General features: G+C 35.5%; 1 protein-coding gene across 2 annotated transcripts in view; it reads right to left on the bottom strand.

Moving 5' to 3' along the window:
- The window catches only part of LOC136026258 (histone acetyltransferase Tip60-like), a 45,360-nt gene that overhangs the window by 4,101 nt on the left and 15,066 nt on the right, over positions 1 to 26,193 (bottom strand). For both annotated transcript variants that reach the window (XM_065702638.1, XM_065702639.1), the window contains exons 4-8: positions 23,947 to 24,206; positions 17,916 to 18,080; positions 14,967 to 15,050; positions 11,177 to 11,501; positions 3,622 to 3,784 (exon numbers count right to left, since the gene is read on the bottom strand). In XM_065702638.1, the coding sequence (XP_065558710.1) occupies positions 3,622 to 3,784; positions 11,177 to 11,501; positions 14,967 to 15,050; positions 17,916 to 18,080; positions 23,947 to 24,206 (997 nt within the window). The remainder of the gene's footprint in view (positions 1 to 3,621; positions 3,785 to 11,176; positions 11,502 to 14,966; positions 15,051 to 17,915; positions 18,081 to 23,946; positions 24,207 to 26,193) is intronic.

The following is a 26,193-nucleotide window of genomic DNA, read 5'->3' as shown; positions in this document are numbered from 1 at the left end:
TATATATATATATATATGTTTTTAACTACGTAAAACTTGCGAATATACAACATTCTTTGCTGTCCCATTGTGTGTGCATATAAATAGATTGTCAGGTTTACCGACTCTTGAACATGCAACATATAGTGGGAAAACAATCCGTATTCAGATCGTTAGGTTGTCATTTGTGTCCCGGTGTCCCAGTCTGTGATTTCCCTTTGATTGTCCCGGGCGTCATTTATATTGCTTGTGTCCCGGTGTCCCGGTCGTCATTTGTGTCCCGGTGTCCCGGTCTGTACATACATTGGTTTTTGAATTGGTCTTTTTTTTAGTTTTTTACCTTTTTTTTAGTTTTTTTAGTTATACCTCATGATTCTAATGATTGCCCTTGAGCTTTGTTGATGGTGATTGCTAATCGAACATTCCCTGTGTCCCCGTCGTCATTTATATATCCCCCTGTGCCCCCCGGCGTCCCCGTTGTAGTTGTGTCCCTGTGTCCCGGTCGTCATTTATATTCCCTGTGTCCCGGTCGTCATTTGTATCCCGTTGTCCCGGTCTGTATATACATTCGTTTTTGAAATGGTATATGATGAAATAAATTTCGTATTTTTCCCCTTTTTTTCTTTTTAGTTTTTTTTTTGGTTTTTACCTTTTTTTTAGTTTTGTTAGTTTTTTTCTTTTTTTCTTTTTATTTTTTTTTTATTTTTATTTTTTTAGTTTTGTTTTTCTCCTTTATTTTTCATTTTTTTCCCTTTTTTTATTTTTTTTCTTTTTTAGTTTTTTTAGTTTTTTAGCTTTTTTTATTAGTTTTTAGTTTGTTTTTCTTTTTAGTTTTTTTTGTAGTTTTCACTTTTTTTTTAGTTTTTTTTTACTTATGTCCTGGTCGTCATTTATACTCCCTGTGTCCCGGTCGTCATTTGTGTCCCGGTGCTTTGTTGATGGTGATTGCTAATTGAACATTCCTTGTGTCCCGGTCGCTTTCTCTTTGAGTATCCAGGTCGTCATTTATATTCCCTATGTGCCGGTGTCCCGGTCGTCATTTGTGTCCCGATGTCCCGGTCTGTAATTTCGTCAGTCGAAAACATGACGTCAGTCAACACACAAACATGACGTCACCCGACAGACCCACACACACACACAGACAACTTATTTTTATATAGATAGATTCGTTCTTTATTAATAATCATGACGTCAACCAATGTCATCATACGTAACGTCATAATATAGCATTTTTTCTATCCACGTCATAGTTCTATTAAAACTAAGACGACATTCATTATTTAATATATGAAAATGTAGTTCTTTGTAAAAACATCGATTTTGTTTTTCATTTTATTTTTTGATTATAAGAGCACGGAGAGGTGACAAATTCCTAATGTTAAATAAAATAGGCTACCATAGTGCTATGGAAAAATACAGTTTTTTATAAAAAATTGATTATACTACTTTTTTTTAATAACAAAGGTTTTCAACCCCATCAATTTTTTTTTAATGAGCCATTAAACAGCTCTCTACGATGTTCCAGTGCCAAGCTATCTGGAAAAAAAAGATGCCGTATATGCAGAACATCGTGGTTGCAGCCACTTTTCTTGATTTTCAAGCCAATATATTTCCTTTCTTGTTCAATCCAAGGGGCGGTAAGTTTCCTATATAGGGGTTTTGGTCAAGCCAGTTCTAATACAGTACTTACTGTTTTGATATGACTCTATTTTAAGGAGTTCTAGGTAATTATAGTTCTTAGTATGGGACGTGATCGTCTCTTACTAGGTTGCTAGCTACCACTGCGACCCGAATTAAAAAGAAAAAAAAACGTTTTAACTGAAATTACAGAGCAAGATTAAAACTTAAAACGAACAGAAATCATTCCGTACATAAGGAGGGTTGCCTCCTCTTCCACCCTCGCCCTTTATGTTCTTAACCAAAAAACAAAAAACTTAAAGTTCTTAACCAATAAACACATTTCACGCGTTTCAAGAGACATTCTTAAAGAATTGTGACAAAGCGTCAAACTTTAATGTAAAAAACGAAAGATGAGGAAGGGGCAGCCCCCTCATATACCTTTTTATGGGCCACGGTGTCCTTTATTAGATTGCAGCTTCCGCTGCAATCATGATATGCTCTCATTCAAGATGTAAAAGTAGACTGGGCGTTTTTTCGCAGTTGAAAAAAATTTGAATGAAAAAATAATAAATCTCCGATCTATGATTAGGATCCACAGGAGTAAAAGCAATCGAGCATAGCTCTAAAAATGTGAGCACTTTAAAAGGTAGAGGAGGATATGCTAAAAGTTCTCGGAAAGTGTTTAGGGAAAACGAAATGTTAAGAAGGATATTCCGGATGTTTTCCAGTGGAATTACCTATGGAGTGCTTAGAGGAATTACCCAAGGAGTATTTTTTTTGGGGGGAAAGCAAAAAGTTGAGGAGTATATGCTAGATATATTGCAATGGAATTACCTAAGGAGTGTTTAGGAGAAACGGAAGGTTGGCGAAGCTATACTAGATATTTTTCAGTAGAATTACCTAAGGAGCGTCAAGGGGAATTACCTAGGAAATGTTTAGAGGAAACAAAAGGTTAAGGAGGATATGCTAGATGTTTTCAAGTGGAATTGCCTAAGGAGCGTTTAGAGGAATTACCTAAGAAATGTTTAGAAAAAGGAAAAGTTAAGGAATATAGGTTAGATATTTTCCAATCAAACTATCTAATGGGTGTTTAGGAAAAAATAAAAGGCTAAGAAGGATATGCAAGATATTCTCCACTAAAATAAGCTATGGAGTGTTTTTTTTTTGGGGGGGGGAAAGTTTAGGAGAATATGGTAGATGTTTTCCAATGGAATTACCTAAGGAGTGTTTAGGGATAAAAGAAGGTTGAGGAGGATATACTACATTTCCTCCATTAGAACTAAATAAGGAGTGTTTTTCGGGAAAACAAAGATGAGGAGGATATGGTAGATGTTTTCCAACGGAATTACCTAAGGAGTGTTAAGAAAAACGGAAGGTTTTTTGCCTGAATAATGTTAAGGGAAAACGAAAAGTCAAGAAGGATAGGCTAGATATTTTCCAGTAAAATTACCTAGGGAGTGTTCAGGGGAATTATCTAAGGAGTGTTTAGGGAAATTTGTCAGACTGATCAAAGATTAAACAAGAAGTTGTAAAACTTTCATCGGTCCGACTTCCTATGGAGCAAACATTTACGAAAGATATAACAAAAATAACATAAAGATGTAAAATAAAATTATTAAAAAGTTAAACAGTCGGTAGCCAAAAAATCACCAAATCATATGTGATATCGCAACATTCCGGTATTTATTTCAAGGATACATTTTCTACTGATTCTGACTGTCCCTATTATCATACTAGCTATGCCAGTAAGCTAGAATATGAGAGGAGAAATACTTTGAGGCCCGGCAAAATGTTTCATCGCTTGAGCACGAGCTCTATAGTAGGCAGTAAAGAGCGAGGACACGAACAGAATAGGTGGAATAGGAGCATACGTAGTCCAGTTGATTTCAGGTAGCTTGATAATGCGATGAGTTCTCAGCAGCAGTAGTTCCGAAATAGTATGAAGGTCGAGAACCCTTTGAAAGTTTAAAGTTAAATTAAACTAAAAATTAATTTTACAGTTTTACGCAATAGAAAGCATACCCAATAGTTATTTGCGGCCTTTCTCCCTCTGGTCCAGGTTTCATTCCAACCAAAATCTCGCAGATTGTTTGGGCCCAATAACTTCTGTACGAGAGTAATCCCAGGTCAGACAAAGGCTTTTCCGGAGATCCTGTCTTTCCTTCGAATTTAGACAGCTCATAACCTATTATAACAAATAACATAAATTAATCCTATAACAAAGTAACACAGCTAAGAATACATATGACCCTCACAAGCACACATGGACACCTCAAGGAAGGAGCCAGGGGAAAAAGGCCTCCTCTCTGTAAAAAGGAAGACAGCTAAACACTTAACTTTGAGAGCAAGAAAAGTGCGTTTTTGCCCATCGTATCCACTAGTCTATGTAAAACCAAGTCATTTTCATTTTAATAAAGACACTAAGATACAGATTTTAAAATATAAAAGATAACTAAATAAAGATATGCAATAAAGATTACTGCCCGTAATTCATGTTCCCAGTGAAACATGCGATTTTGCGACAAGTCTGCAACTATAAGTTGCGCCAATGGCCCAACGGATGCGTACACAATTGGATTCATCAAGTTCAGATTTATACATTTAAAGAGCCAGAATTACGATGTTTCTTAAAGTTTGTCTTGGAATTAAAAAAAAAAACAAAAATTACCCCATTTTCGCTTGTTTTCCATGCCTTTTTGAAAGTTATAATAATAAAATAGTTGATTTTTGTATTATAAACGACAACATTAACTAAAAATAGAATTCAACTGATATTATAATTGGAAATTTTCAGTCTAAGAAAATGGAAAGTAAATTTCAAGATGTTTTTAGGTAAGCAGAAAAAACTGAATTTTTGGGATCGAATTATAGCAAAATTGTCGTTTTGCCTTAATATATTAAAACTGCATGGCTGCAAAATACAATATAAATAAAACAACATTAAGTAAAACTGATATTATCACTCATAATTATTGTTGTTATAATAATTGTTACAATAATTATAATAACTGTTAGCAAACTGTTAAAATATTTTTTTAGGATATTGGAAACAGGCCTGTTGTTTAGACAGTTTTGTTAATACAACTTCGTTTATGCACAATATCAGTAAATGGAACTATTAATGCATGGTGAACTGTTATTGTAACAGTGCTATAACAGTAGCATGGCAATCCTTGCAATGAAACGAAATGTTGCTGAAATTAAGAGTTTGTATTTTCAAATAGTTCGTGGTAACGAACTGTAAGTAAGGAGCGACTCGGCTCAATAGTAACCGAAACTCTGAAAAACGAAAATTTGATATCAATATATACATTTAAAGAACCATCTTATTATGCTGATTCAAAATATATAAAATTCTTCAAGTTTAGTGTTACTCATCAAAAGTTACGAGCCTGAGAAAATTTGCCTGATTTTTGAAACAGGGGGGAAACACTCCCCCCCCCAAAATTCAGAGAATCTTGATGAAAATCGCACTATCAGATTCAGCAAACCCGAGAACCTTACTGTAAAAGTTTCAAGCTCCTATATACAAAGATGGCCATATTGTTTTATTGAAATAATAGTCAAAGAAGATCGAAAGAGGGCAAATTCAAAAGAAAATTAAAAGTTCTAGCACCCTTTTGAACTGACAAAACCAATTGGAGGTCTACTGGCCCCCCCTCCCACGACCATTTATACCCCAAGTTATCTGATCCAATTTTGAGATAATCATTTTGTTCAGTATAGTTGGAAGATCAAATAACTATCTCTTTAAGGGGTAAAATAACCCCCCACATTCCGTGGGGAGAGGCCTATAAATTATGAAATTTTCCCATTGTTTACGTATAGTATTTGTTATTAGGAACATAAATTTTTCGGGACGGGGGATATTGTCCTTGGGGACGTAAATTTCTGGGGGGGGTAAAATTCCTGGGAAAATTTTACAATAAGAAGATTTGACAGAATTCCTTAACGAAATTCTTGTTTAAATTATCTTTGCCAACTCAATTTTGCATGTGGAGATGTTCTGGGGGAATTATCCGGGGCTATTTTCCGCGTGTTTTGATTTCCGGAAAAAATTAACTAAAGAGGGCATTTCCAGAGTGATTGATAAACCGATTAGAGATTAAAGTTTTTTTCAAATGAGAGTGTGCTAAGAAGAGTTTTTTACGCTGAATCGCCCGCAAGACATTTTACAGGAGCGGGGGGGGATTTCAGCAAGGATTGACTATCTCGAGGGAATATGGAGGGGATAGGGGTGCACTATACTTTGAAAAAAATTACAGGGAGGGAGGTATATTTCATGGAGGGTGAGGCAGATTTACCGGCATTATTTGAAAAACAATAGGTAATTAGATAAATAAAACACGATTTTTTCAAACTGAAAGTAAGGAGCAACATTAAAACTCAAACCGAACAGAAATTATTCCGTACATGAAGGGTTTTACATTAAGCAACATCAGTATATGTACACTAAGTACTAAATAACAAATTAGCGTGAAGAACGAAGCATGTAAGTTATGAAATTTTCCCATTGTTTACGTATAGGTATAGTATGTATTATTGGGACGCATAGACATTTTCAGGGAGGGGAATGATTTGGAGCTCGGGTGTATTTCTATTTCGAGAAGAGGAAAATTTCCAGGGGGGTTATTTCCCAGGGAAAATTTTACGCTGGGGGGATTTGACAGAATTCCTATACAAAATTCTGATTAAATGTCTTAAATTATCTTTGCCAACTCAATTTTGAATATAGAGATATTCCAAAGGAATTATCCCATGGCTATTTTACACGTGTTACAGTTTCAGGAAAAAAAATTTCCACGGAAGGGGGCATCTTAGGAGTGATCAAGAAACCGACTGGAGGTTAAAGTCTTTTTCAAATGATAGTAAGCAAAGAATAATTGCACTGTCTGGAGGGAGCTTAAGAGATGGGGTGGGTTGTACTTTAGGTTGGAAGAAATTTTCACGGAAACGTTTCCCATGGGGGATGGGGGTATATTTCATGGAGACTGAGCCAAATTTACCTGCATTAGAACGAATAGAACTTAAATAAAAAACAAGTTCTTATTAACTGAAATTAAGGAGCAACATGACAACTCAAACTGAACAGAAATTATTCTGTATATGTAGGGTTACCCCTCCTGGATTCCTTTCTCTTTACGTTAAAGTTCGACAGTTTGCCCCAATTTTTTAAGGACGGCTACTGAAACACAGGGGCCATTAAAATAGAAGAAGAAACTGAATAGAATAAGAAGTGGTGAAAGCTTTAGCGTAAAGAGCAAGGCATTGAATTGGAAAAAACCCTTCATATACAGAATAATTTCGGTTCGTTTGAGTATTAATGTTGCTCCTTACTTTCAGTTTAAAAAAAATTCTTTACTTCTGATCCTGCTTCCGGTTAAACAAAAAAACCAACTTTTTTCAACTGAAAATAAGGAGCGACATTAAAACTAAACGAACAGGAATTATTCCGTATATGAAAAGGGTTGTCCCCTCCTCGACGCCTCGCTCTTTACGCTAAAGTTTGACTTTCTCACCACTCTACTTTAAAAAAAATAAAAAACCTTAGCGTGAAGAGCGACGCGTTGAGGAAGAGACAAACCCCCTTACATTCGTAATATTTTATGTTCGTTTTCAGTTTTAATGCTGCTCATTACTTCCAATGAAAACAATAAAACACTTATTTTTTCACTGTTTTTTTTTTTTTAATTATGCTGGAAAATCCTACCTCCATGGACATTCTCTTCCCTCATAATAAATTCCTCCATGGAAAGATCCTACCACGTAACCCCCTCCCCCGAACCCACCCCCATCCCAACACGAAAAAGTCCCCCTGAAAACGTCTGTCCACTTCATAATAGCCATGATTATATGTAAACTATGGTCAAAGTTTGTAACTTGCAGCCCCTCCCCCGGGGACTTTAGTGGATTAAATCGTCCCCAAAGACATAGTTATTAGGTTTTCGACTAAGCTAAAGAAAATGGCTATCTCAAAATTTTGAAAATTTTGCGCGGGAGGGGGCCTAAGTACCCACCAATTTTCTTGGTCACGTAAAAAGAGCACTAGAACTCCTAATTTCCGTTGAAATAAGTCCTCTCGCGAAATTCTAGGACCACTGGGTCGATACGATCTCCCCTGAAAAAAAAAACACGCATCCGTGATCTGTCTCCTGGCAAAATACAAAATTCCACATTTTTATAGATAGGAACTTGAAACTCCTACAGTAGGGTTCTCTGATACGCTGAATCTGATGGCACGATTTTCATTAATATTCTATTACTTTTAGGGGGTGTTTCTCCTATTTTCTAAGATAAGACAAATTTTCTCAGGCTCGTAACTTTTGATGGGTAAGACTTAACTTGATGAAACTTACATATCCAAAATCAACATTAAAATGCAATTTTTTTGATGTAATTATTGGTATCAAAATTCCGTTTTTTAGGGATTTCGGTTATTATTGAGCCAGGTCACTCCTTACTACAGTTCGTTACTACGAACTGTCTGATCTTGGCTAGTACGATGATTTCCCATCTTTTTGTTATGTTGCTGATGTTTTGACAAACCAAAACTACACTGTTCAAACAAAAGTTGTTTTGAATGAAATACAAATGAAATTCAGATCGTTTTGAGAGAGAAGGAAGGGGACAGATGGCATTACTATTATTTGTGCTGATGAGCTTTGAGATGTTTTTTTTTTTTTTGTGTGTGTGTTGTTGTGACAAATAAATATACACCGCTTGAAAGGGAATTGTTTTCAGTTAAGCAAAAACAGACGCTCTTGTCTTTAGAAGGCTTACGCAGCGTAAGCCCTACTCCTGTTTTTGGCAGTTTCTGCACGTTCTGAAGTCCGACTTGATTATTCACTGTAATTTCTATTTATTTTGAGTTACATGTATCCATTGATGGCAATTCATCTCAATTTCAAGTTTAAACTATTGTATGACTTTATTTTAACTCATTTCTGTGGCTCATAAAGTTGCGATTACAGCAGCTCAGATGACTGGGTCACACACATTGAATCCAAAAATCACGCATGCCAAAAGTTACATTTGAAGGAAGAGTCCACGGTAACCACCCAAATGGAAGACATAGGAAGAGATGTTCAAAGGTGACCTTCTACGCCTTCTCAAAGAATCTGGCGACCGAGCATCATATACGGAACTGATCCATGAACGTGCAAAGGATGACCACAACGAAACCCATGCGGACATTCGGAACATAAGTAAGCAACTATAGAATTTTGAATGAACAGAAGGACGATTGTCCAAATTGATTGATAGCCTGCATAATATTTGGCCAACTACAAGGCCGAACCTTTCTGACCACATCCTGTTGAAACCTTGAATATAGACTAATATTGATCGGACATTTTATTATACAAATCCTGGTATAATATCTTGTGATTTAACTGCTTGTTTGCTTAGATAAAAACGTTTTCAACTCATTTATTAAAACGAGCTCTGTTTTATTGTTACAAAACTAAAAATAGGACATCAAGAATGAATGCAGCCAGATTTGTTTTCAGACTATGGTTCTCTTGGTTCTGAAATTTTAATTAAGGTTGATGGCCAAAGTTTTAAAGCAAATCCACACAAAGAATGAAATATTTTGCTCTTTGAATGAACAGAACCGCACTATTCTTCCAAAATCTATTCCCTTGAAAAGCTCCACTTGCCTCCCCCCCAATTAAAAAACTAAATCAGGCATGATTGGGCCCCCTCCCTTCTCCAATATTCCACCAAGTCCTTTATTCCATCAATTTCAGCTACCAAGATTTTGCATAACTTGTATTTTGACAACCTGGATGCATAGTGTCTTTTGATTTGGCTCTATACTTTCCTACAAGTCCCAATTCGGAATCCAATTTCCCCTTCAACATTCCCTAAAAGATCGGATTTAATACTCTAAGACGTCTCCGAGATATTGCATATTGAAAACCTAGTTCTTCTTGTTCTATCTAATTAATTATCTGTACATTTACTATAAGTCTCAAAGGAGGTTATGATGCATAAAAGTTATTTATGTATGGATTGGAGACAAGAATTGGTTAGCCCTTTCCTCCTTTCCCAAAAAGCAAGTTTTAACTTCCTTTAAAAACCCCTCTTCCTGTCTCCAAAACTGCCTGAAAGTTTCAATTACATCCCTTAAGCCATGATATTTCAGACACGATATATCAAAAACTTGAATACACATAGTGTTTTTCGATGTACAGTCAAAATAGTAAAACCACCTGACTCTTAAAACTCACTGAAAGTTTTAAGTTAATGCCTTTAACTATTCTCAATACATTGTAGATAGTTTGAGAAATTAGGGTCAAATATGATTTTCTGATTTGCTCAGGTACGCATGTGGTTTCCAGAGTTCACTTTCGGAAAACTCTAGTTATCTTGGCCCAGCAGACGATCCCACTAGAAATATGACTCATTAGGAACAAAGAGCGATCTTGCCCTATTTAAGACCCTCACCCGCACTTTCAAAACAATTTATAACTTTCTTGTCCCAAAGGTTGATCTCCGAAACGTTCGAGCTAATCGGAAATCCAGAATCAATATGCTTATCATTTACCTTTTGACGTTGTGGGAGCAAATGCAAGCTTTACCCTTGGTTAATACAGGAAAAACTGTGGCAATAGACAAATTCATTAATCGAATCAATGAGCAATTTCTGTTGCTGTTTTGTTCATGCAGGATTTTCAAGTTGTCCAACATTTACTAGCAAAATATTCAAAGCGGAAAGAGCGTGATTGAAATGGATCAGGATGATGTTTTACTTCCATGCTTTCAGGGCCAAAACTGCATTTTTGTGTCACTTTTCCATTTTTTTCGTAAATAATTTTTTTTTGAAGCGAACAGCCATTATCAGCTTCTCAGTTAAGTCATTTCTGATGCTAATTGTGTCTCCCATTGCTGTTGTGCTTATAAAATTGCTGAAAGAACATTCAGTTGCCAGATGTAAGTTAAATTTTTCCATATTGATAAATTGCTTGCCAAAGCAACTAAAATAGTCAAAATTGTCAATTAAATTGCAGCGATGAGCAAATTTTAATCCTTTGTGAACCTAGGGTTATGATCTTTCAAAAATTCTTTCTGACGAAAGAAAAGACAAAATCATAAGAAACTTACTAAATTAAATAAGAAGCATCCAATACACCTTTTGTTGATACGGCGACAAAATTTAAAAAATAAAATTAAAACATTGCAATCCTTTGACGATTCCTTTTTGAAAAAAAGAGAAAAGAAACTTCTCTTTTCTTATACGGCGGCAAATGCCCATAGAAATATCCCATCCATATCCCTAATCTAGCTAGCAAATACTATTCTGACAGTTCTTTTCCAACGAAAGAATAGAACCAAAAAAAGAAACAAAAACTTACTAAATTCAATGAAAAAAAAAAATCCCATTTTCATTCTGATGACACGGCGACTAAGCTAAAATATAAACTACAATAATAACCTTCTGACGATTCCTTTTTCAAAAAAAGACAAAAAGAAAAGAATATCTTAAGCATCCCTTTAGTTGATACGGCAATAAATTTAAAATAAAAGCCATGCTACTATCTTTTGGTAAAAAAATAAAAATAAAAAATAAGCTTACTAAATTCGATGAGCAGCTTTCCATATCCCTTTCGTTGATATGGTGGCAAAGTCAAAATACAAGCCACATTATAGTCTTCTGATGATTCCTTTTCTTTGGAGAAATAGCCAACAATATGATATCCTCTCGAGTCAAATTCAGTCATCACATAAAACAAAAATGGATCCGTGTCATAATATAAAGTCTTATGATCCAGAAACAGTTTGGCAAGTAGACATAAATTTTGGGCGTAATTTTTGTTTTTCCTTCCATCAATTTCAAAAAAAGAAATTGTATTCTTTCGGTATATTTCATTCCCAGGAGGGTGAGTGAGTGTGCACTTTTGCTAGAAAAACAAAGCAATAGAGTTAGAAAAAAAAAGGAAGAATAATGGTGGATGGCAAAAAACAACTTAGAGCCGTTTAGAAATTTGCAAATAGACTCAGGGGCAGTGATGGCTGTACCATGTCGAAGGCGTTGGACAAAACCGTGCCTCATGGAAACTGACTGTTGGTGAAACTATGGATGTCGGGTGAGGCAGAGTAAATTCTAGTTCCCTTCAAAAAACAAAAGTAAAGTAAGTAGACTCAAACAGAAGATTATATAATAGCGTATAAATAGAAAAAGGTAGTTGAAAGCCAAATTAGACTAGAGAACCTATAAATCCTCAAGCATAAGTACGGAAGTACACTACAATTTCACCTTTTGTTGAGAAAAGGACCCTCTCCCCCCAAAAAAAACCTTATGACCACAATTTCCCAAACTATTGTTAGATTAACTAACCTGTTTTAATTATTCTGACAACTTTGGTTTTGACTAATAAGCTCAATAATTCAGATAGATTTGTTTTGATAAAAAAAAAAACTTAACATTGACGACGAACGTTTGAAGACCGTCAATAAAATAGTAACTCTACTTCCTAGAGCTGTAATAAAAGAACGGCTAAAATGAATAGACCTCGTTTTACGGATGAAGGATGCCATAGCTTGTGGCTTTTGGCCAGCCATTTGAGGCCGTACGTAAGGCAGGTTGTTCCTAAAGGAGGTGGGAAGAGATCATGAGAAAGGATAGTGAATTGGAAAAACAGAGGAGGGGATAGGGAACGAAGATTATAAATAAATTGCGGTGGAAGAGGAAAATGTGAAGCAGTATTGGCATCAGTTGACTTGGTACTGCAATGAGTTGTTAGTGGCTCAGCACCGGGACAGTGTTCATTTCAACTGTAAACATCGAACTGCATTTCTGAAGGAAGTAAACCTGTTAATTCAGGAAGGCGAAACAATTTCGAGCGACTATAATATTTTTGTCCCTACATTTGAAAATCAACATAGAAAGTCTTTTATGTTCACTTGTCCCCTTATTGCACGGATGGTGCAGAAAAAGATTACACGAAATAAGAATTCTTCTGCTCCATTTGATTTCAAAGGGTCAGTGAAATGGAGCTAGCCAATAGCTAATCTACAAACAGAGATAAATTCAGTCAGTTCGTTCAGTCGTAATCAGAGATAAATTCAGTCAGTTCGTTCAGTCGTAATCAGAGATAAATTCAGTCAGTTCGTTTATGGATGCTCACAAGAGAGCAGGTAGTTTATTCAGCCAAAAGACAAGGAACTGTGCCTCACTATAGACATTGGACACAGTCAGCAGGTCTTGTTAAAAGGTTGAAAATTTTATAAATAGTTTGGTAGGTTTAAATAACGCGCGAAAAACAGCGATCTATTTTGTCTCACGGCTCAGGGATTGGGCCGAGATTTCCAGAAATTATTTTTTTTTTAAGGGTAGGGGTTAATAGGGCTTAGAATTTTCGGAGGCAACCAGCTATTTTTTCTCCCTTCCTTTCAATAGCATGAGTTTGCCGTTTTTTCTATGTGGTGTCGAATGTAGTTGCGACACTTAATCATGCCAATTCGACAAGTCCTTGGCGTTTTGCAAAACGGATATAAGTCAACCTTTTTTTTAGAAAATGAATTAAGCACATGGTTTGAAAGAACTCGAACGGTTAGTCTATTCCAATTGGCCTATCTTTAATTCTGACCGAGTTATGAATTGTCCCAAAAGGGCGTAAAGAGCGCAAGTCCCTTATCTTCTATGTAACGAACAATCTAGCAATTTGGACACTTCAAGCGAATTCCGATCGAATAGTTAACTTGGAATCAGTCTATGAAGTTAAAAGTTTCTAATATTCTGATTTGTGAGAAATATCTATTCATTGTGCTTTTTTATTTTCATTTTGATCTCCTGTAAAATTAAGAAGTGGACTTAGGCCCCTTTTGAAAAACACCACAGAAGTTACTAATGGCGCAACAAAATTTGTGAACATTCATACAACCAAAACAATCTACTTCTTTCGAATCCTTAAAATATTGGACTGACAAACCTATTTCTATCTTAGAAAGATATGCGCAATATCGCACCCTCAGTACACAGATTTTCCTCAAAAACAGTAGTATTTTTCAGCTTTTTAGCTACCCTAAACTCCAGAAACTATCAAAAGCTTTGAAAACACATTAAAGTCTTACGACATCGAAAGAACTGAGAAACGTCTTGGAAAGTCTAAAAAAACAGACAAGTCCTAAAGTGTGGAAAACCAGAAATTGTGGATAAACCATTTTATTATAGTTATTCAACACTAGAAACCCTTAATACAACTAATTTATCTCAATTTTTACAAAACTCGGCCGGATTACTAATCCCTGTACCAAGAACATTCAATCGAACTAAATTCTAACTCGTATTTCTCTTTTAATTAAAGAATCATTTAAGAATATAAGTGATTCAAGTTTTTCATATTCCGGTAGTACAAAGTATAAATAAATGAGCCAACACCTTCATAAATGATTGTGGTTAACCTAGAGATACGATTTAAGCCTAAAATTTCCTTTTGATCACCTTGCCTCAATCATCTTATTTATGTTAGAGCCTCAAAGCCTCTCAGACTTGGAGCTCTTCAGTTGATGCTGTAACGTCCAGCCAGTCAAACAGTCTTTGCACTCCCTGATAAGTTTGGCTCTGAACAGTTGGAGAGTTGCAAGTCACATAGAATAATTGTCGAATTCTTGCGTTGCTTCTTGATTTGGTTAACTTCTTTAAGTGGCATATATTGCTAAAATAGATAATTGACAATTGGTATGTCTCAACTTTTTGCTCAATTCTGCCTGGTTACTAATCGCTGCACTTAAAGAATTCAACTTGATTAAATTCAATCAGCTCTGATTGAGAATACTCACAATTTTTTTTATTCAAGTCATGTCAAGATACAAATGAGCTAAGTTTTTTATACTCAAACTGGAACAAAGCTTGGAGACATCGAATAATACCTTTCTAATTTAAATTGAGGTTAACTTAACACTCAAACATTATTTCCTTTTTCACCTCACCGCTCCATTTTAAACGATCCATTTTAAAGCCCCAAAGCCTCTCAGAATTGTAGCTATCTTCAATTGATGTTGTAACGAACACTCATATCAAGCTGCCAGAGCTTCGTGTCCCACTCCTTATCGAGCTTGATTTTGAACCAATGGGAAACGGTTGCATAAACGATTCGGTCACAACACATGACACAATGTCGCATGCATCACCGTTGGATTGGAATAACAGTTTGATGATTCCAGACGAACGTTCTTCGGGAGAGCTACGTCTGACGAATCCTTTGGTTGCTTCTTAGCTTCTTTGAGTGGCTTATTTCCCTCCTTTAAGTTTTAACGTCACTCTTCGACTCTATTTAAAAAAATCTTGTTTTACTGAAATAATATCCTAAGACTTGGACTGAGGAAGCTGCAGTCAGAAAAGAGTTTAAAAGAGGGGGACTTACCAAATGTCTTTCTAAACATCTTGCGCTTTTCTTGTACCTCAAACAAAATTCACATATGTAGGTTACTGGGAGGTTTACTAGCTCCTGCAACACGAAATAATGAATCAATTTTCAAATTTAATCGGGTATGTACTTTAATCGGGGAAAAGTCTTCGGGAGCTTGCTATCCCTTTCCAGATCTCATAATTCCATCAATTCACTTGACACACATTCCTCAAATTCACTTATTTCTTGTCGTTTTTTTTTTTAAGTAGTCCCCATCCCCAAGAAACAAAACCAAGTGTAAGTGCTCGATGTTCACTTATTTACCTGCATGGAGATATCACAGTGCCATACTGAAAGGTCGAAGATACGTGAAAGGTATTGCCAAAATATTTCCCATTTATTTTATGACGACCATTTATACTTTTTAAGGAAAACTTTGGTATTTTGGAGAGAAATCCCTCCAACCCGCGTTCAGTGCAATGGTACACTTGTGTCAAAGTTAAGTATCAAAAGTGCTAATAATTTATTAGACCATAGACCACACTGCCTTTACATTTATGAATAAACGAAATAAGAATAGGAAGAACGGGAAAAATATTTTTATTAAGACAATGAAAAATAGCACAAAAAACTTTTTATCAATAATGATAATAAAACTCTAGATATTTTGGCTTCACATCCGGAAGCCTTTATCTCCGAATAATAATATATATTAAAAAAAAAAAAAAAAAAAAAAAAAAAAAAAAAAAAAAAAAAAAAAAAAAAAAAAAAAAAAAACAAACGATAAAAGACGCACATCTTAATAATGTCTAACATGAAAATGTTCACTTTGTAATAGCACCAAATATCAATAACAATAACTGTCCTACTCATGTGTGATAAATTGTTGTTCTACTTATGTCTATTAAGATGTAATTTTTTTTGTGCTCTTGTTTATTTCATTTTTTTTGTTTTCTTTATAGGTTTTGTTTGATTTAGTTTAGTTTTTTTTTATCCCGTTGATAAAGCCTTCCCAACGTAAAAACAAAATACTCGGACTTTAATTATTATTAGTAATTTTTTTCCATTGTCTTATTTGAAATAATATACCCATTTTCTGTGTTTTCATTTCATTTGGTGTCAAAAGGGTAGATCCACTTTTATATTATACTCGTATATTTTACCGTTATAAACATCATACCCGCTTTTCTTTGTTTTCATTTCGTTTTGTGTGCCAAAAGTGCAGAATCACTCTTACATTATACCCTTATACCCGTATTATTATCGTAAAAATATTATTCCCATTTTTCAGTATCTTCATTTCGTTAAAAGTGTCAAAAGTAAACAGTCACTTTTATATTATATCCGTATACGTTACCCGTATAAATATTATACCCGTTTTTCTGTATTTTCAATTCGTTTTACATGACAACAGTGCAGAGTGACTTATACGCAACAGTCTCAGGCATATCTTGAAACTCGCCAATTAATCCCGGCTTGACATGGACTTCTGGCAGATCGAGAATATCACTTCTTACTGTTGCTTAGAAGTCAGGTGAGTTTGTTCTGTTGATGGGAAGCATGGATAAAAGATTACATCCGATGGCTTTTTGATAACCTTAAATAAAGCCCAGAAGGTAATTTTGGCTTACCTTTGGTGACAATTAGAAAAAGTAGAAAAATGTAGGACAGGTTAGCTGATAAGCTTAATTTGAGATAAGCTACAATCAATAGTCTAAAACATATTTGCTAGGAATCGGGAGCGATTTAAATATATTCTGTTTTTTCTACGTTACCTTAATTCAGTCATCTTTATACTCTTCATGCAAGAAGCTGAAACTCTATTCATGTAAGAGCTCGATATTTAAGATGTCTTTAGAACTTCTGACTTTTTTTTTTACCGTTTATTAGTTTAAGGACTTTTTTTTGGAAGGATAGAGGTTTTTTTATGACCGTTAATCTAACAGTGTTTATACTTTTTTCATTCATGTTAGATTACTTTTGCCTTTGCCGACTGTTTTCCCTTTTCACGGTTTAAATTTTTTTGTTTTTCCCACTTAGCAAAGTTTTTCATGTCTTTTTTGTTTTCTTTCTTTTGTACAGCTGCAGGCTTGACGGTTTCTCACCAAAATGTGCATTTTATTTCTTTTTTTCTTAGTTGAAAATTCTCTCAATTTTGAGTATAATCTGCATTTTCTCCAAATTTTGTTCACCAGCAACAGAAAGGTAGACCAACTCATTTTTTCACAATTTTCTTTCAGTTTTTCCTTCTTCAATTTGCTTTTTTTTTTAGATTTTCTGTTTGCTTTTTTTCATTTAGTTCTAGTAGAAATATCTAGTAGCACTCTTCGAGCTCTTTAGTTTCAATTCAAAGTTGAAAAAAAAAAAAAAAAATTTCTACTCGACACATCTAAATGTCTAATTCCCCAGAAAATCTCAAGGTGATCAGGGGACTGGTTCTCTCTGTTATTTTTCACGGTTTCGGCATTTAGACACAACCTAGAAAATAACAATCTCTGCCACATAGTAACCGAAAACTTAAAAACGCATTAAAAAAAAACTAAAAAAACTGTCAAGTTACAAAGAATCGCCATTTGAAGCTGATTCAGGAATGGTAGCTATGATTTCGATTAATCTTAAGGATAAGAGTTTATTGAGAAAGCAAATTTGTTGAAAAAAAGAAGCCTGAAACCTATCAAAAACAAGGTCCAGTCGAAACGAGAACTGCATCATTGAAATAACCATAGACGAAAACATGAATTACAGTTGTCCACTTGAGCAACAGATAAAATCCCCTTTTCACATGGGAAGCAGAGATGTTTCTCCTTTTGTCTTCACCGATAGTAGGGTACTGAAGCATCGTAGAGCTTGGAGTTTATTCAAAACTAATTTCCATACCTAGTACCTTTTATATAAGTAACAAAGGACAAAATTAAAATGAAACACTTTTCTTTACACGAATAGAGCGATTCAAGAAAGTATTACCTGAGGATAGGGACTGAAATACCAAGGCTTAATTCTGTGCTTTCCAAGCTCTATCATCTCTATATTTCTTATTCTTGTAACAACATCGTCGTGATTACTAACCAAGGAGCCGGACGTCCTGGGAGCTGCCCCAGGCACAGGTGAGCCACTTTCTGATCGGGTGTCCTAACAGAAGAAAAAAACAGAAGGTATTTCTTTTTTTGTATTTTTTTTAACACCTTAATTACACATCTGAAGTCTGAGCAATTGTAGCTGTAATTGACAGGTTAGAAGAAAAATCTTAGTAAAGATTGCTCTTTGAACATGAACAAAAATTAAATAACAAATTACACAAATTTCTACCGATTCGGACGTTTAAATTTTAGCTTGAATATTTTTTTTTCAAAAAATCGGATTCAAGTGAAATGTGTCTAAAGTGATAGAAAAGAAAGAAACAGATAAAAAAGTTTTTCCTAAAATAAATAAGAGCCAAGAGCTTATATGGAAGATCATGAAAGATGTTCATGAAAAAGAAAGCTCATGAAAAGATGTTTAGTCAAGCGAAATGTGTCTAAAGTGATAGAAAAGAAAGAAACAGATAAAAAAGTTTTTCCTAAAATAAACAAGAGCTAAGAGCTCATATGGAAGATCATGAAAGATGTTCATGAAAAAAGAAAGCTTATGAAAAGATGTTTAGTCAAGCGAAATGTGTCTAAAGTGATAGAAAAGAAAGAAACAGATAAAAAAGTTTTTCCTAAAATAAACAAGAGCTAAGAGCTCATATGGCACTTGTGACGAGGCAAGAAGAGCTACGAACCAAGAGCTCATATGGAATGAGCTATAACAAAATTCTAAGAATCAATAGATTGATTTATAAGGAAAATCAGAGGCTTGATACCGGTCAGGATTTAAAATAACAGCTCTGAGTCACGATATCCTTCTAAACATCAAAATTCATTAAGATCCGATCACCCACTCGTAAGTTATAAGTACCTAATTTTTTTCAAATTTTTCCTCTCCCTTTAGCCCCCAGATGGTCGAATCTGGGAAAACGACTTTATCAAGTCAATTTGTGCAGCTCCCTAACACGCCTACCAATTTTCCTCGTCCTAGCACGTCCAGAAACACCAAACTCACCAAATCACTGTACCCCTCCCCCTAACTCCCCCAAAGAGAGCGAATCCAGTACGGTTACGTCAATCACGTATCAAGGACATTTGCTTATTCTATCCACCAAGCTTCATCCCGATTCCTCCACTCCAAGTGTTTTCCAAGATTCCCCACAATTTCCCCAAATGTCAAAAGATCTGGTCGGATTTGAAATAAGAGCTCTTAGACATGAATTCCTTCTAAATATCAAACTTCATTAAGATCCCATCACCTATTCGTAAGATAAAAATACCCCAATTTTCACGTTTTCCAAGAATTCCGGTTTCCCCCTCCAACTTCCCCCAATGTCACAGGATCTGGTCGGAATTTAAAATTAGAGCTTTATGACCCTTCTAAATATCAAATTTCATTAAGATCCGGTCACCCTTTTGTAAGTTATAAATACCTCAATTTTCAAAATTACCCCCCCCCCCAACTCCACCAAAGAGAGCAGATCTGGTCCGGTTATATCAGTCACGTATCTTAGACAGGTTTTTATTCTTCCCATCCAGTTTCATCCTCATCTCTCCACTCTAAGCATTTTCTAAGATTTCTAGTCATGCCCCCAACTGCCCCCCCCCAATGACGCTGGATCCGGTTTAGATTTAAAATAAGAGACCTGAGTTACGAGGTCCTTCTAAATATGAAGACTCATGAAGATCCGATCACTCCTTCGTAAGTTAAAAATACGTCACTTTTTCTAATTTTTCATAATTACCCCCCCCCCCCCCCCAATAGAGTGGATCCTTTCCAATTATGTAAATCACGTATTTAAGACTTCTGCTTATTTTTCCCACCAATTTTCATCCCGATCCCTCCAATCTAAGCGTTTTCCATGATTTTAGGTTCCCCCACCCCAAACTCCCCCCAATGTCACCAGATCCGGTCGGGATTTAAAATAAGAGCTTTGAGACACAATATCCTTCTAAATATCAATTTCACTGAGATCCGATCTCCCATTCGTATGTTAAAAGTACCTCATTTTTTCTAATTTTTCGGAATTAACCCCTCCCCCCAACTACCCTAAAGAGAGTGGATCCGTTCCGGTTATGTCAATCATGCATCTAGGACTTGTGCTTATTTTTACCACCAAGTTTCATCCCGATCCCTCCACTCTAAGTGTTTTCCAAGATTTTAGTTTTCCCCCTCCCACCTCCCCCCGATGTCACAAGATCTAGTCAGGATTTAAAAAAAGAGCTCTGAGACACGATATCCTTCTAAATATCAAATTTCATTGAGATCTAATCACCCGTTCGTAAGTAAAAATACCTCATTTTTTCTAATTTTTCAGAATTAGCCCCCCCCCAACTACCCCAAAGAGAGCGGATCCGTTCCGGTTATGTCAATTATGTACCTAGGACTTGTGCTTATTTTTCCCACCAAGTTTCATCCCAATCCCTTCACTCTAAGTGATTTCCAAGATTTTAGGTTTTCCCCTCCCAACTCCCCCCAATGTCACCAGATCCGTTCAGAATCTACAATAAAAGCTCTGAGACACGATATCCTTCTAAATATCAAATTTCATTGAGATCCGATCACCCGTTCTTAAGTTAAAAATACCTCTTTTTTTCTAATTTTTTGGAATTAACCCCTCCCCCCAACTACCCCAAAAAGATCAAATCCGTTCCAGTTATGTCAATTATGAATCTAGGACTTGTGCTTATTTTTCCCACCAAGTTTCATCCCGATCCCTCCACTCTAAGTCTTTTCCAAGATTTTAGGTTTCCCCCTCACAACTCCCCCCCTAATGTCATCAGATCCGGTCGGAATTTAAAATAAGAGCTCTGAGACACGATATCCTTCTAAATATTAAGTTTCACTGAGATCCGATCACCCGTTCGTAAGTTGAAAATGCCTCATTTTTTCTAATTTTTTAGAATTAACCCCTCCCCCAACTACCCCAAAGAGATCGAATCCGTTCCGGTTATGTCAATCATGTATCTAGGACTTGTGATTATTTTTACCACCAAGTTTCATCCCGATCCCTCCACTCTAAGTGTTTTCCAAGATTTTAGGTTTCCCCCTCCCAACTCCCTCCCAATGTCACCAGATCCAGTCGGAATTTAAAACAAGAGCTCTGAGACACGATATCCTTCTAAATATCAAATTTCATTGAGATCCGATCACCCGTTCGTAAGTTAAAAACACCTAATTTTTTCTATTTTTTCAGAATTAACCCCCCCCCTCAACTACCCCAAATAGAACGGATTTATCCCACCCCCCCCCAGATGGTCAAATCGGGAAAACGACTATTTCTAATTTAATCTGGTCCGGTCCCTGATACGCCTGCCAAAGTTCATCGTCCTAGCTTACCTGTAAGTGCCTAAAGTAGCAAAACCGGGACCGACAGACCAACAGAATTTGCGATCGCTATATGTCACTTGGTTAATACCAAGTGCCATAAAAACCTGTTCGTCAAAATGAATATATGCTTAGTCAGAACGAAAAGAAAATATAGGAATAAAGAGTAAGGGAATATACAGATTCAACAAAGACAACACACAACAAAAAAGAGTAAAGAGATTTGTCTTTTTTTTATACTTGATGACATCTTTAATTCTGTTCTTCCTTTCTTTTCTTTACGTCAATTTTATCCTACTGTCTGATACTTCTTCTATATCATGTCTTCCGATCTAGCCTAAAATTATTTGTTATTTTTTCTGGAGCATAATACCCAAACTTTAACAACATATTTATCTCCGTCCTTACTTTGTACTTTCTCAAAAATATTATTTCTCGTTTCCCCCTAATTTTTTTGTCATTACTCTCCTTCTTTTCTTTACTCCCAATTTCACTTCAGCTAGCTTAAGCCTGTTTAAATGTAGGCAAGCGGGTAGCACCACATGGAACCTCCAAAGATGCAAACTTATGCAAATGATATTTCCTTCGTGCTAATTTTTAGCGTTTACCAAGCAGGTACGCTAGAACAGTTTTAAGGGCTGACCTTTCTTGAACTTTAGAAAGAAAATTCTTCTTCGTTTAATCGAAAAGACAAAAGTCATACTTTCTAATGATCTGAGTTCCATTAAAACTAAATATCTCTATTTAAGGCACAAAACAGAAAAGTTAAATGGTTTTTCTAAGACTTCTTGGAAAGTAGATGTTGACTTTTAGTTTTCTGTTGTCTATTCGGATCTCTTATCCAAGCTCTAAAAGTTACGGCAAAACCACCCCATCAACTTTAAATAGTTCGGCCACCCAAACAAAAAAAAAATTATAATGGACGATACAGGGTGATCTTTTAAGGTATCGAATCCGCATAAAACGAGTGAAGCAACTTAGAAATCTGAATCGGGTGTCTGGGTACAAACATTTCAGTTTAAAGCTTTAATTATAGATAGTATCAAGTCCTCACCACGAGCGTCATCGCATCCCAATCACCGTTAGAGCATCGTTCTAACAAGTGTCGAAAGAATTAGAGAGAAAGAATTACCACTTTTGACAAATCAAAGCAATTGCAAGCTCTTATTGGTTTAAAATGATGACGCCTGGATATTGAAGCAACAATATAAAAATTATTCAATGTTAAATTGCCAAAACGACTTTCACAGTTTATTAAAATAGAATATGCCCTTTTTTAGAATATAACTGTTTTAGTCATATATTAATACACTAATAAATATGAAAATAATGCTACTGCTATAACTACTAACAACTAACTGCAGCACACGAGACCAACACAGGTGTACAATCACCTCAACCGTATATTTTCAAAGCTTCTGTCTTTACTCTCTCCCTTGAGGTTTCATGCCCTTTCTGATTACCCTTTTCCACCCCATCCGGGAACGACCCGATTTCTTTTGGCCCCAGATGGATGGCCAAAAAGCAATATCTTTGGTATAGTGTAATTTTCCGTTTATAAAACGAGAACGTAAAAATGCGATGGAACCACATTTTTCGTACGATATATTGCTAAATATGCGGTCAGTTTCAACGGGTACATAAAATTACCCTTATACAATTCCTTTGGAAAACGGTTGTGGAATCTTCCGCAGAAAATCTGATTTTTCAGAAGAAAATCTTCTTGAAAGTTGCATCAGTCTATTACCACTGCTCTGAAGTTTTGAAAGGTGATATATAATTTTGACAAATATCTTAGATTTTCTAATGATATTGTGAGCAACTGAACTCTACCGTTAATATCTTCTCAGCCTAAGCATAACTTGGAATCTTCCTTATCGATCGTGAGTCCTAGCCCCTTCATATGTACCCCATCTTTCCTATTTACCATAAAATACTAGAAAAAACAGAATAAATAGTCATAAAAATTACAAATTTAAAGATGTGCGAACAATATAAAACTGAAACCCGAGTCCAAACAAAAAACACAACTGTTGCGTGAAAATTTAAAACAAGTATTGAAATTTTGTTATTTGATCGGGTTTCTCAGTACATTCAAAACGGAATATACCTCGTTTTGCTTCTCATTGAAATCAAAAGACTATACAACAATAAATAAACGAAATGAAGAATTATAATAAATTATAGGTTAGAATAAAATGAATATTTACAAGAAATTACGAGTTAAAATATATGAGAACATCATAAAACTAAAACCTGAATAAAGAAAAATAATAATTTTAGGACGAAAAGAGAAATTTGACAAAACGCGAACTAAATTACATAATTTAAACGAGTTTCCCGGTATATTAAAAACAGAATATACACAGCTCGTTTCTTTGGTCATTTATTAACAAACCAAAAGACAATAAAATGAAGAATTATAACAAGAAATGAGGTAGAAGTTATGAGAACAATATAAAACTTAAACCTGAGTAGTACTCAGGTTCAAAATCGAGATTCAAAAAGGAAAAAAAGAAACAGAAAGATTTATCCAAAAGAGAAAAAGAACGAAAATACGAAGAGAAAACAATTCTTAAATGAAAATCCCAGATTTATTTACCTCTGGTTCAGGCATAGCTCCTCCCAGTTTCCTCTTCTTCCTCTTCTGTAAGGCGGCTTGAAGAACGTTTGGGCCATTCACTAAAGGCGAAGATCCAAAAGCTGAGTCTGGACTATCACATCTTGATGGTGGTTGCGTTCTTTTGGGACTAGTCATACCAGATGGCGTGGCCGGCACCACATCTTTGTCCACTGTAGGATATTGAACCCGTCGGGTGTCCAAATAGTCCTCAGGAACCCAATCATCAAGACGCTTATTGACTAAAAGCGAGAAACTTTAGTCACAAATATTTCTTTTCGGAGGAGGGCAAGCGGAATTTATTCATTATGCAGTAGTACTGTATATCATAAAAAGATTCACACGGTTACGTTTTTTCTTCAGATCCAAAATACCATCTACCTCCAGGCAGCATAATATGGAATAATCAAACACAATGCATACAAAAAGTCGGGCGATTTTATTTGACTTGTGCAATAGTAGTAGTAATAGAATAATTGATATATTTTCATTGATTTTAATAAAAATCGATGAAGTTAATAATATGTTAACTTTAATATCTATTATGCAGGTCTTTTCGCATCGGTTTTAAGATTTTGACTAAACTTCATTGATTTTTTTTCATTTTTTCAATGATTTTTTTAGTTTTCGCAATATTTTGTATCAATTTTAGGTTGATAAATACTGTTCAATGGGAGTTGCCCAGTTGGGCATTATAATAATTTTCAAATTTTTCGACTATTTTTTTAACAGCCAAGTTTTACATAAGAATTTTGAAGCATCCAAAGTCGAGCAACAACATATTTAAAAACCCTATTTTGATTTCTCACCATATTTCAAGAACACAGGAATCAAATAGATAAAACTTTTCTGGCCTTAGATTATGCGGATGATTTAAGCATCCTAGACAAAAGTGTGAGCAAAATGAATAAATTCTTAGAGTTTTTGCGAGTTCTAGGTGCTAGAATAGATTTGAAAGCAAATTTTAATATGACCAAGTCGCTAAGGCTAGGAATGGGCTAAGTGAAGATGAAAAGGAGACGTTGGATAACAAAAGGACCAAGCAAGTGGACAGCATCACTTACCTTGGTAGTATGATTAGCAAAGACGGTGAGTACATTGAAGATGTTAGAAGTTGAATAGCCGAGGCCCAAAGTTTTTTTTTTTTTTCACAGCTGAAAAAAGTTCGGAAGAATCGGAAGATAAGTCTTCAATCCAAGATTGGAATATTGGAGGCTAAAGTGATGACATTGGTCAAATATGGTTCTGAAGTATGGGCACACCAAAAAACGGAGGAAGGTTTGCTAGACGTTTTCCAGAGATATTGCCTACAGATTATTGAGTACCCGACTAACTGACCGTAATTCAAACAGCAGGCTCTACAAAAAATGTGGTTTAATCCAGCTTTCTAGGGTTATAATGAGAGAAAGGTTCAGATGGATAGGGCACGCTCAACAGATAAAGGATGACAGATTGCCAAAGATTGTTGTTTTCGACCAACCGTTTTGGGCTAAACGAAAAGCAGATTGTCATCGGTTGGTGTGGGAGGATGTCATAATGAAAGCTTTAAGGGAAATGAGAAGTTCCTGAGAGGATGTAAAGAGGGAGGCTTAGAATAGATGGGGATGGAAAAGCGTGCGTAGCTCATGTTAGCCTCAGACGGCTTGGTGTTGCAGTGAGTTGTTAGTAGTAATAGAACTTAACAAGGTTAAGTCAGACACTAAGCAAAACTATCTTGATTGTCTAGGCGTTTTTCAAACATGGATCTTTAGTTCAAGGGGTAAAGTAAAGTAAAATTTAAGTTGAAGTGACTCAATTTACTATTTAAAACTTTATTTTTAAGCTTAGGGCTTTTGGGTATTAGGGCAAGGGGATGGAGCAAGATTGTTCAATGGGAATTCGTTTTCATTTAAAATATTTAGTATAGCCCAACCATAACTATCTGGATGAAATCAAAGCCTATTAGTGTGCGTTATAAAGTGAGAAGAACTTAAGATAGGTAAGTCAGACTTTAAACTATCCCGATTTACTGGACATTTTTAGACAAAGAGCTTTGGTTTATTTTCCGTATCTTTATTTTGAGCTTAAGGCTTTTGGTAATTAGGGGAAGAAGCTTGGTGGGGGGGGGGGAGAATTACTAGATAGGATTTCCTTCGGATTAGAAATTGCCAATAACCCAAGCTTAACTTTCAAGATGAAGGCAGAAACATATTTACAGGCTACTTAAAACTACTTGAGTCATTATAGAAA

Source organism: Artemia franciscana, chromosome 4 (assembly GCF_032884065.1).
Source record: "Artemia franciscana chromosome 4, ASM3288406v1, whole genome shotgun sequence".
Classification (NCBI taxonomy): Eukaryota; Metazoa; Arthropoda; class Branchiopoda; order Anostraca; family Artemiidae; genus Artemia; species Artemia franciscana.
The sequence above is the reverse complement of the archived record's forward strand: the minus strand, read 5'-3'. Positions and strand labels throughout refer to the sequence as shown.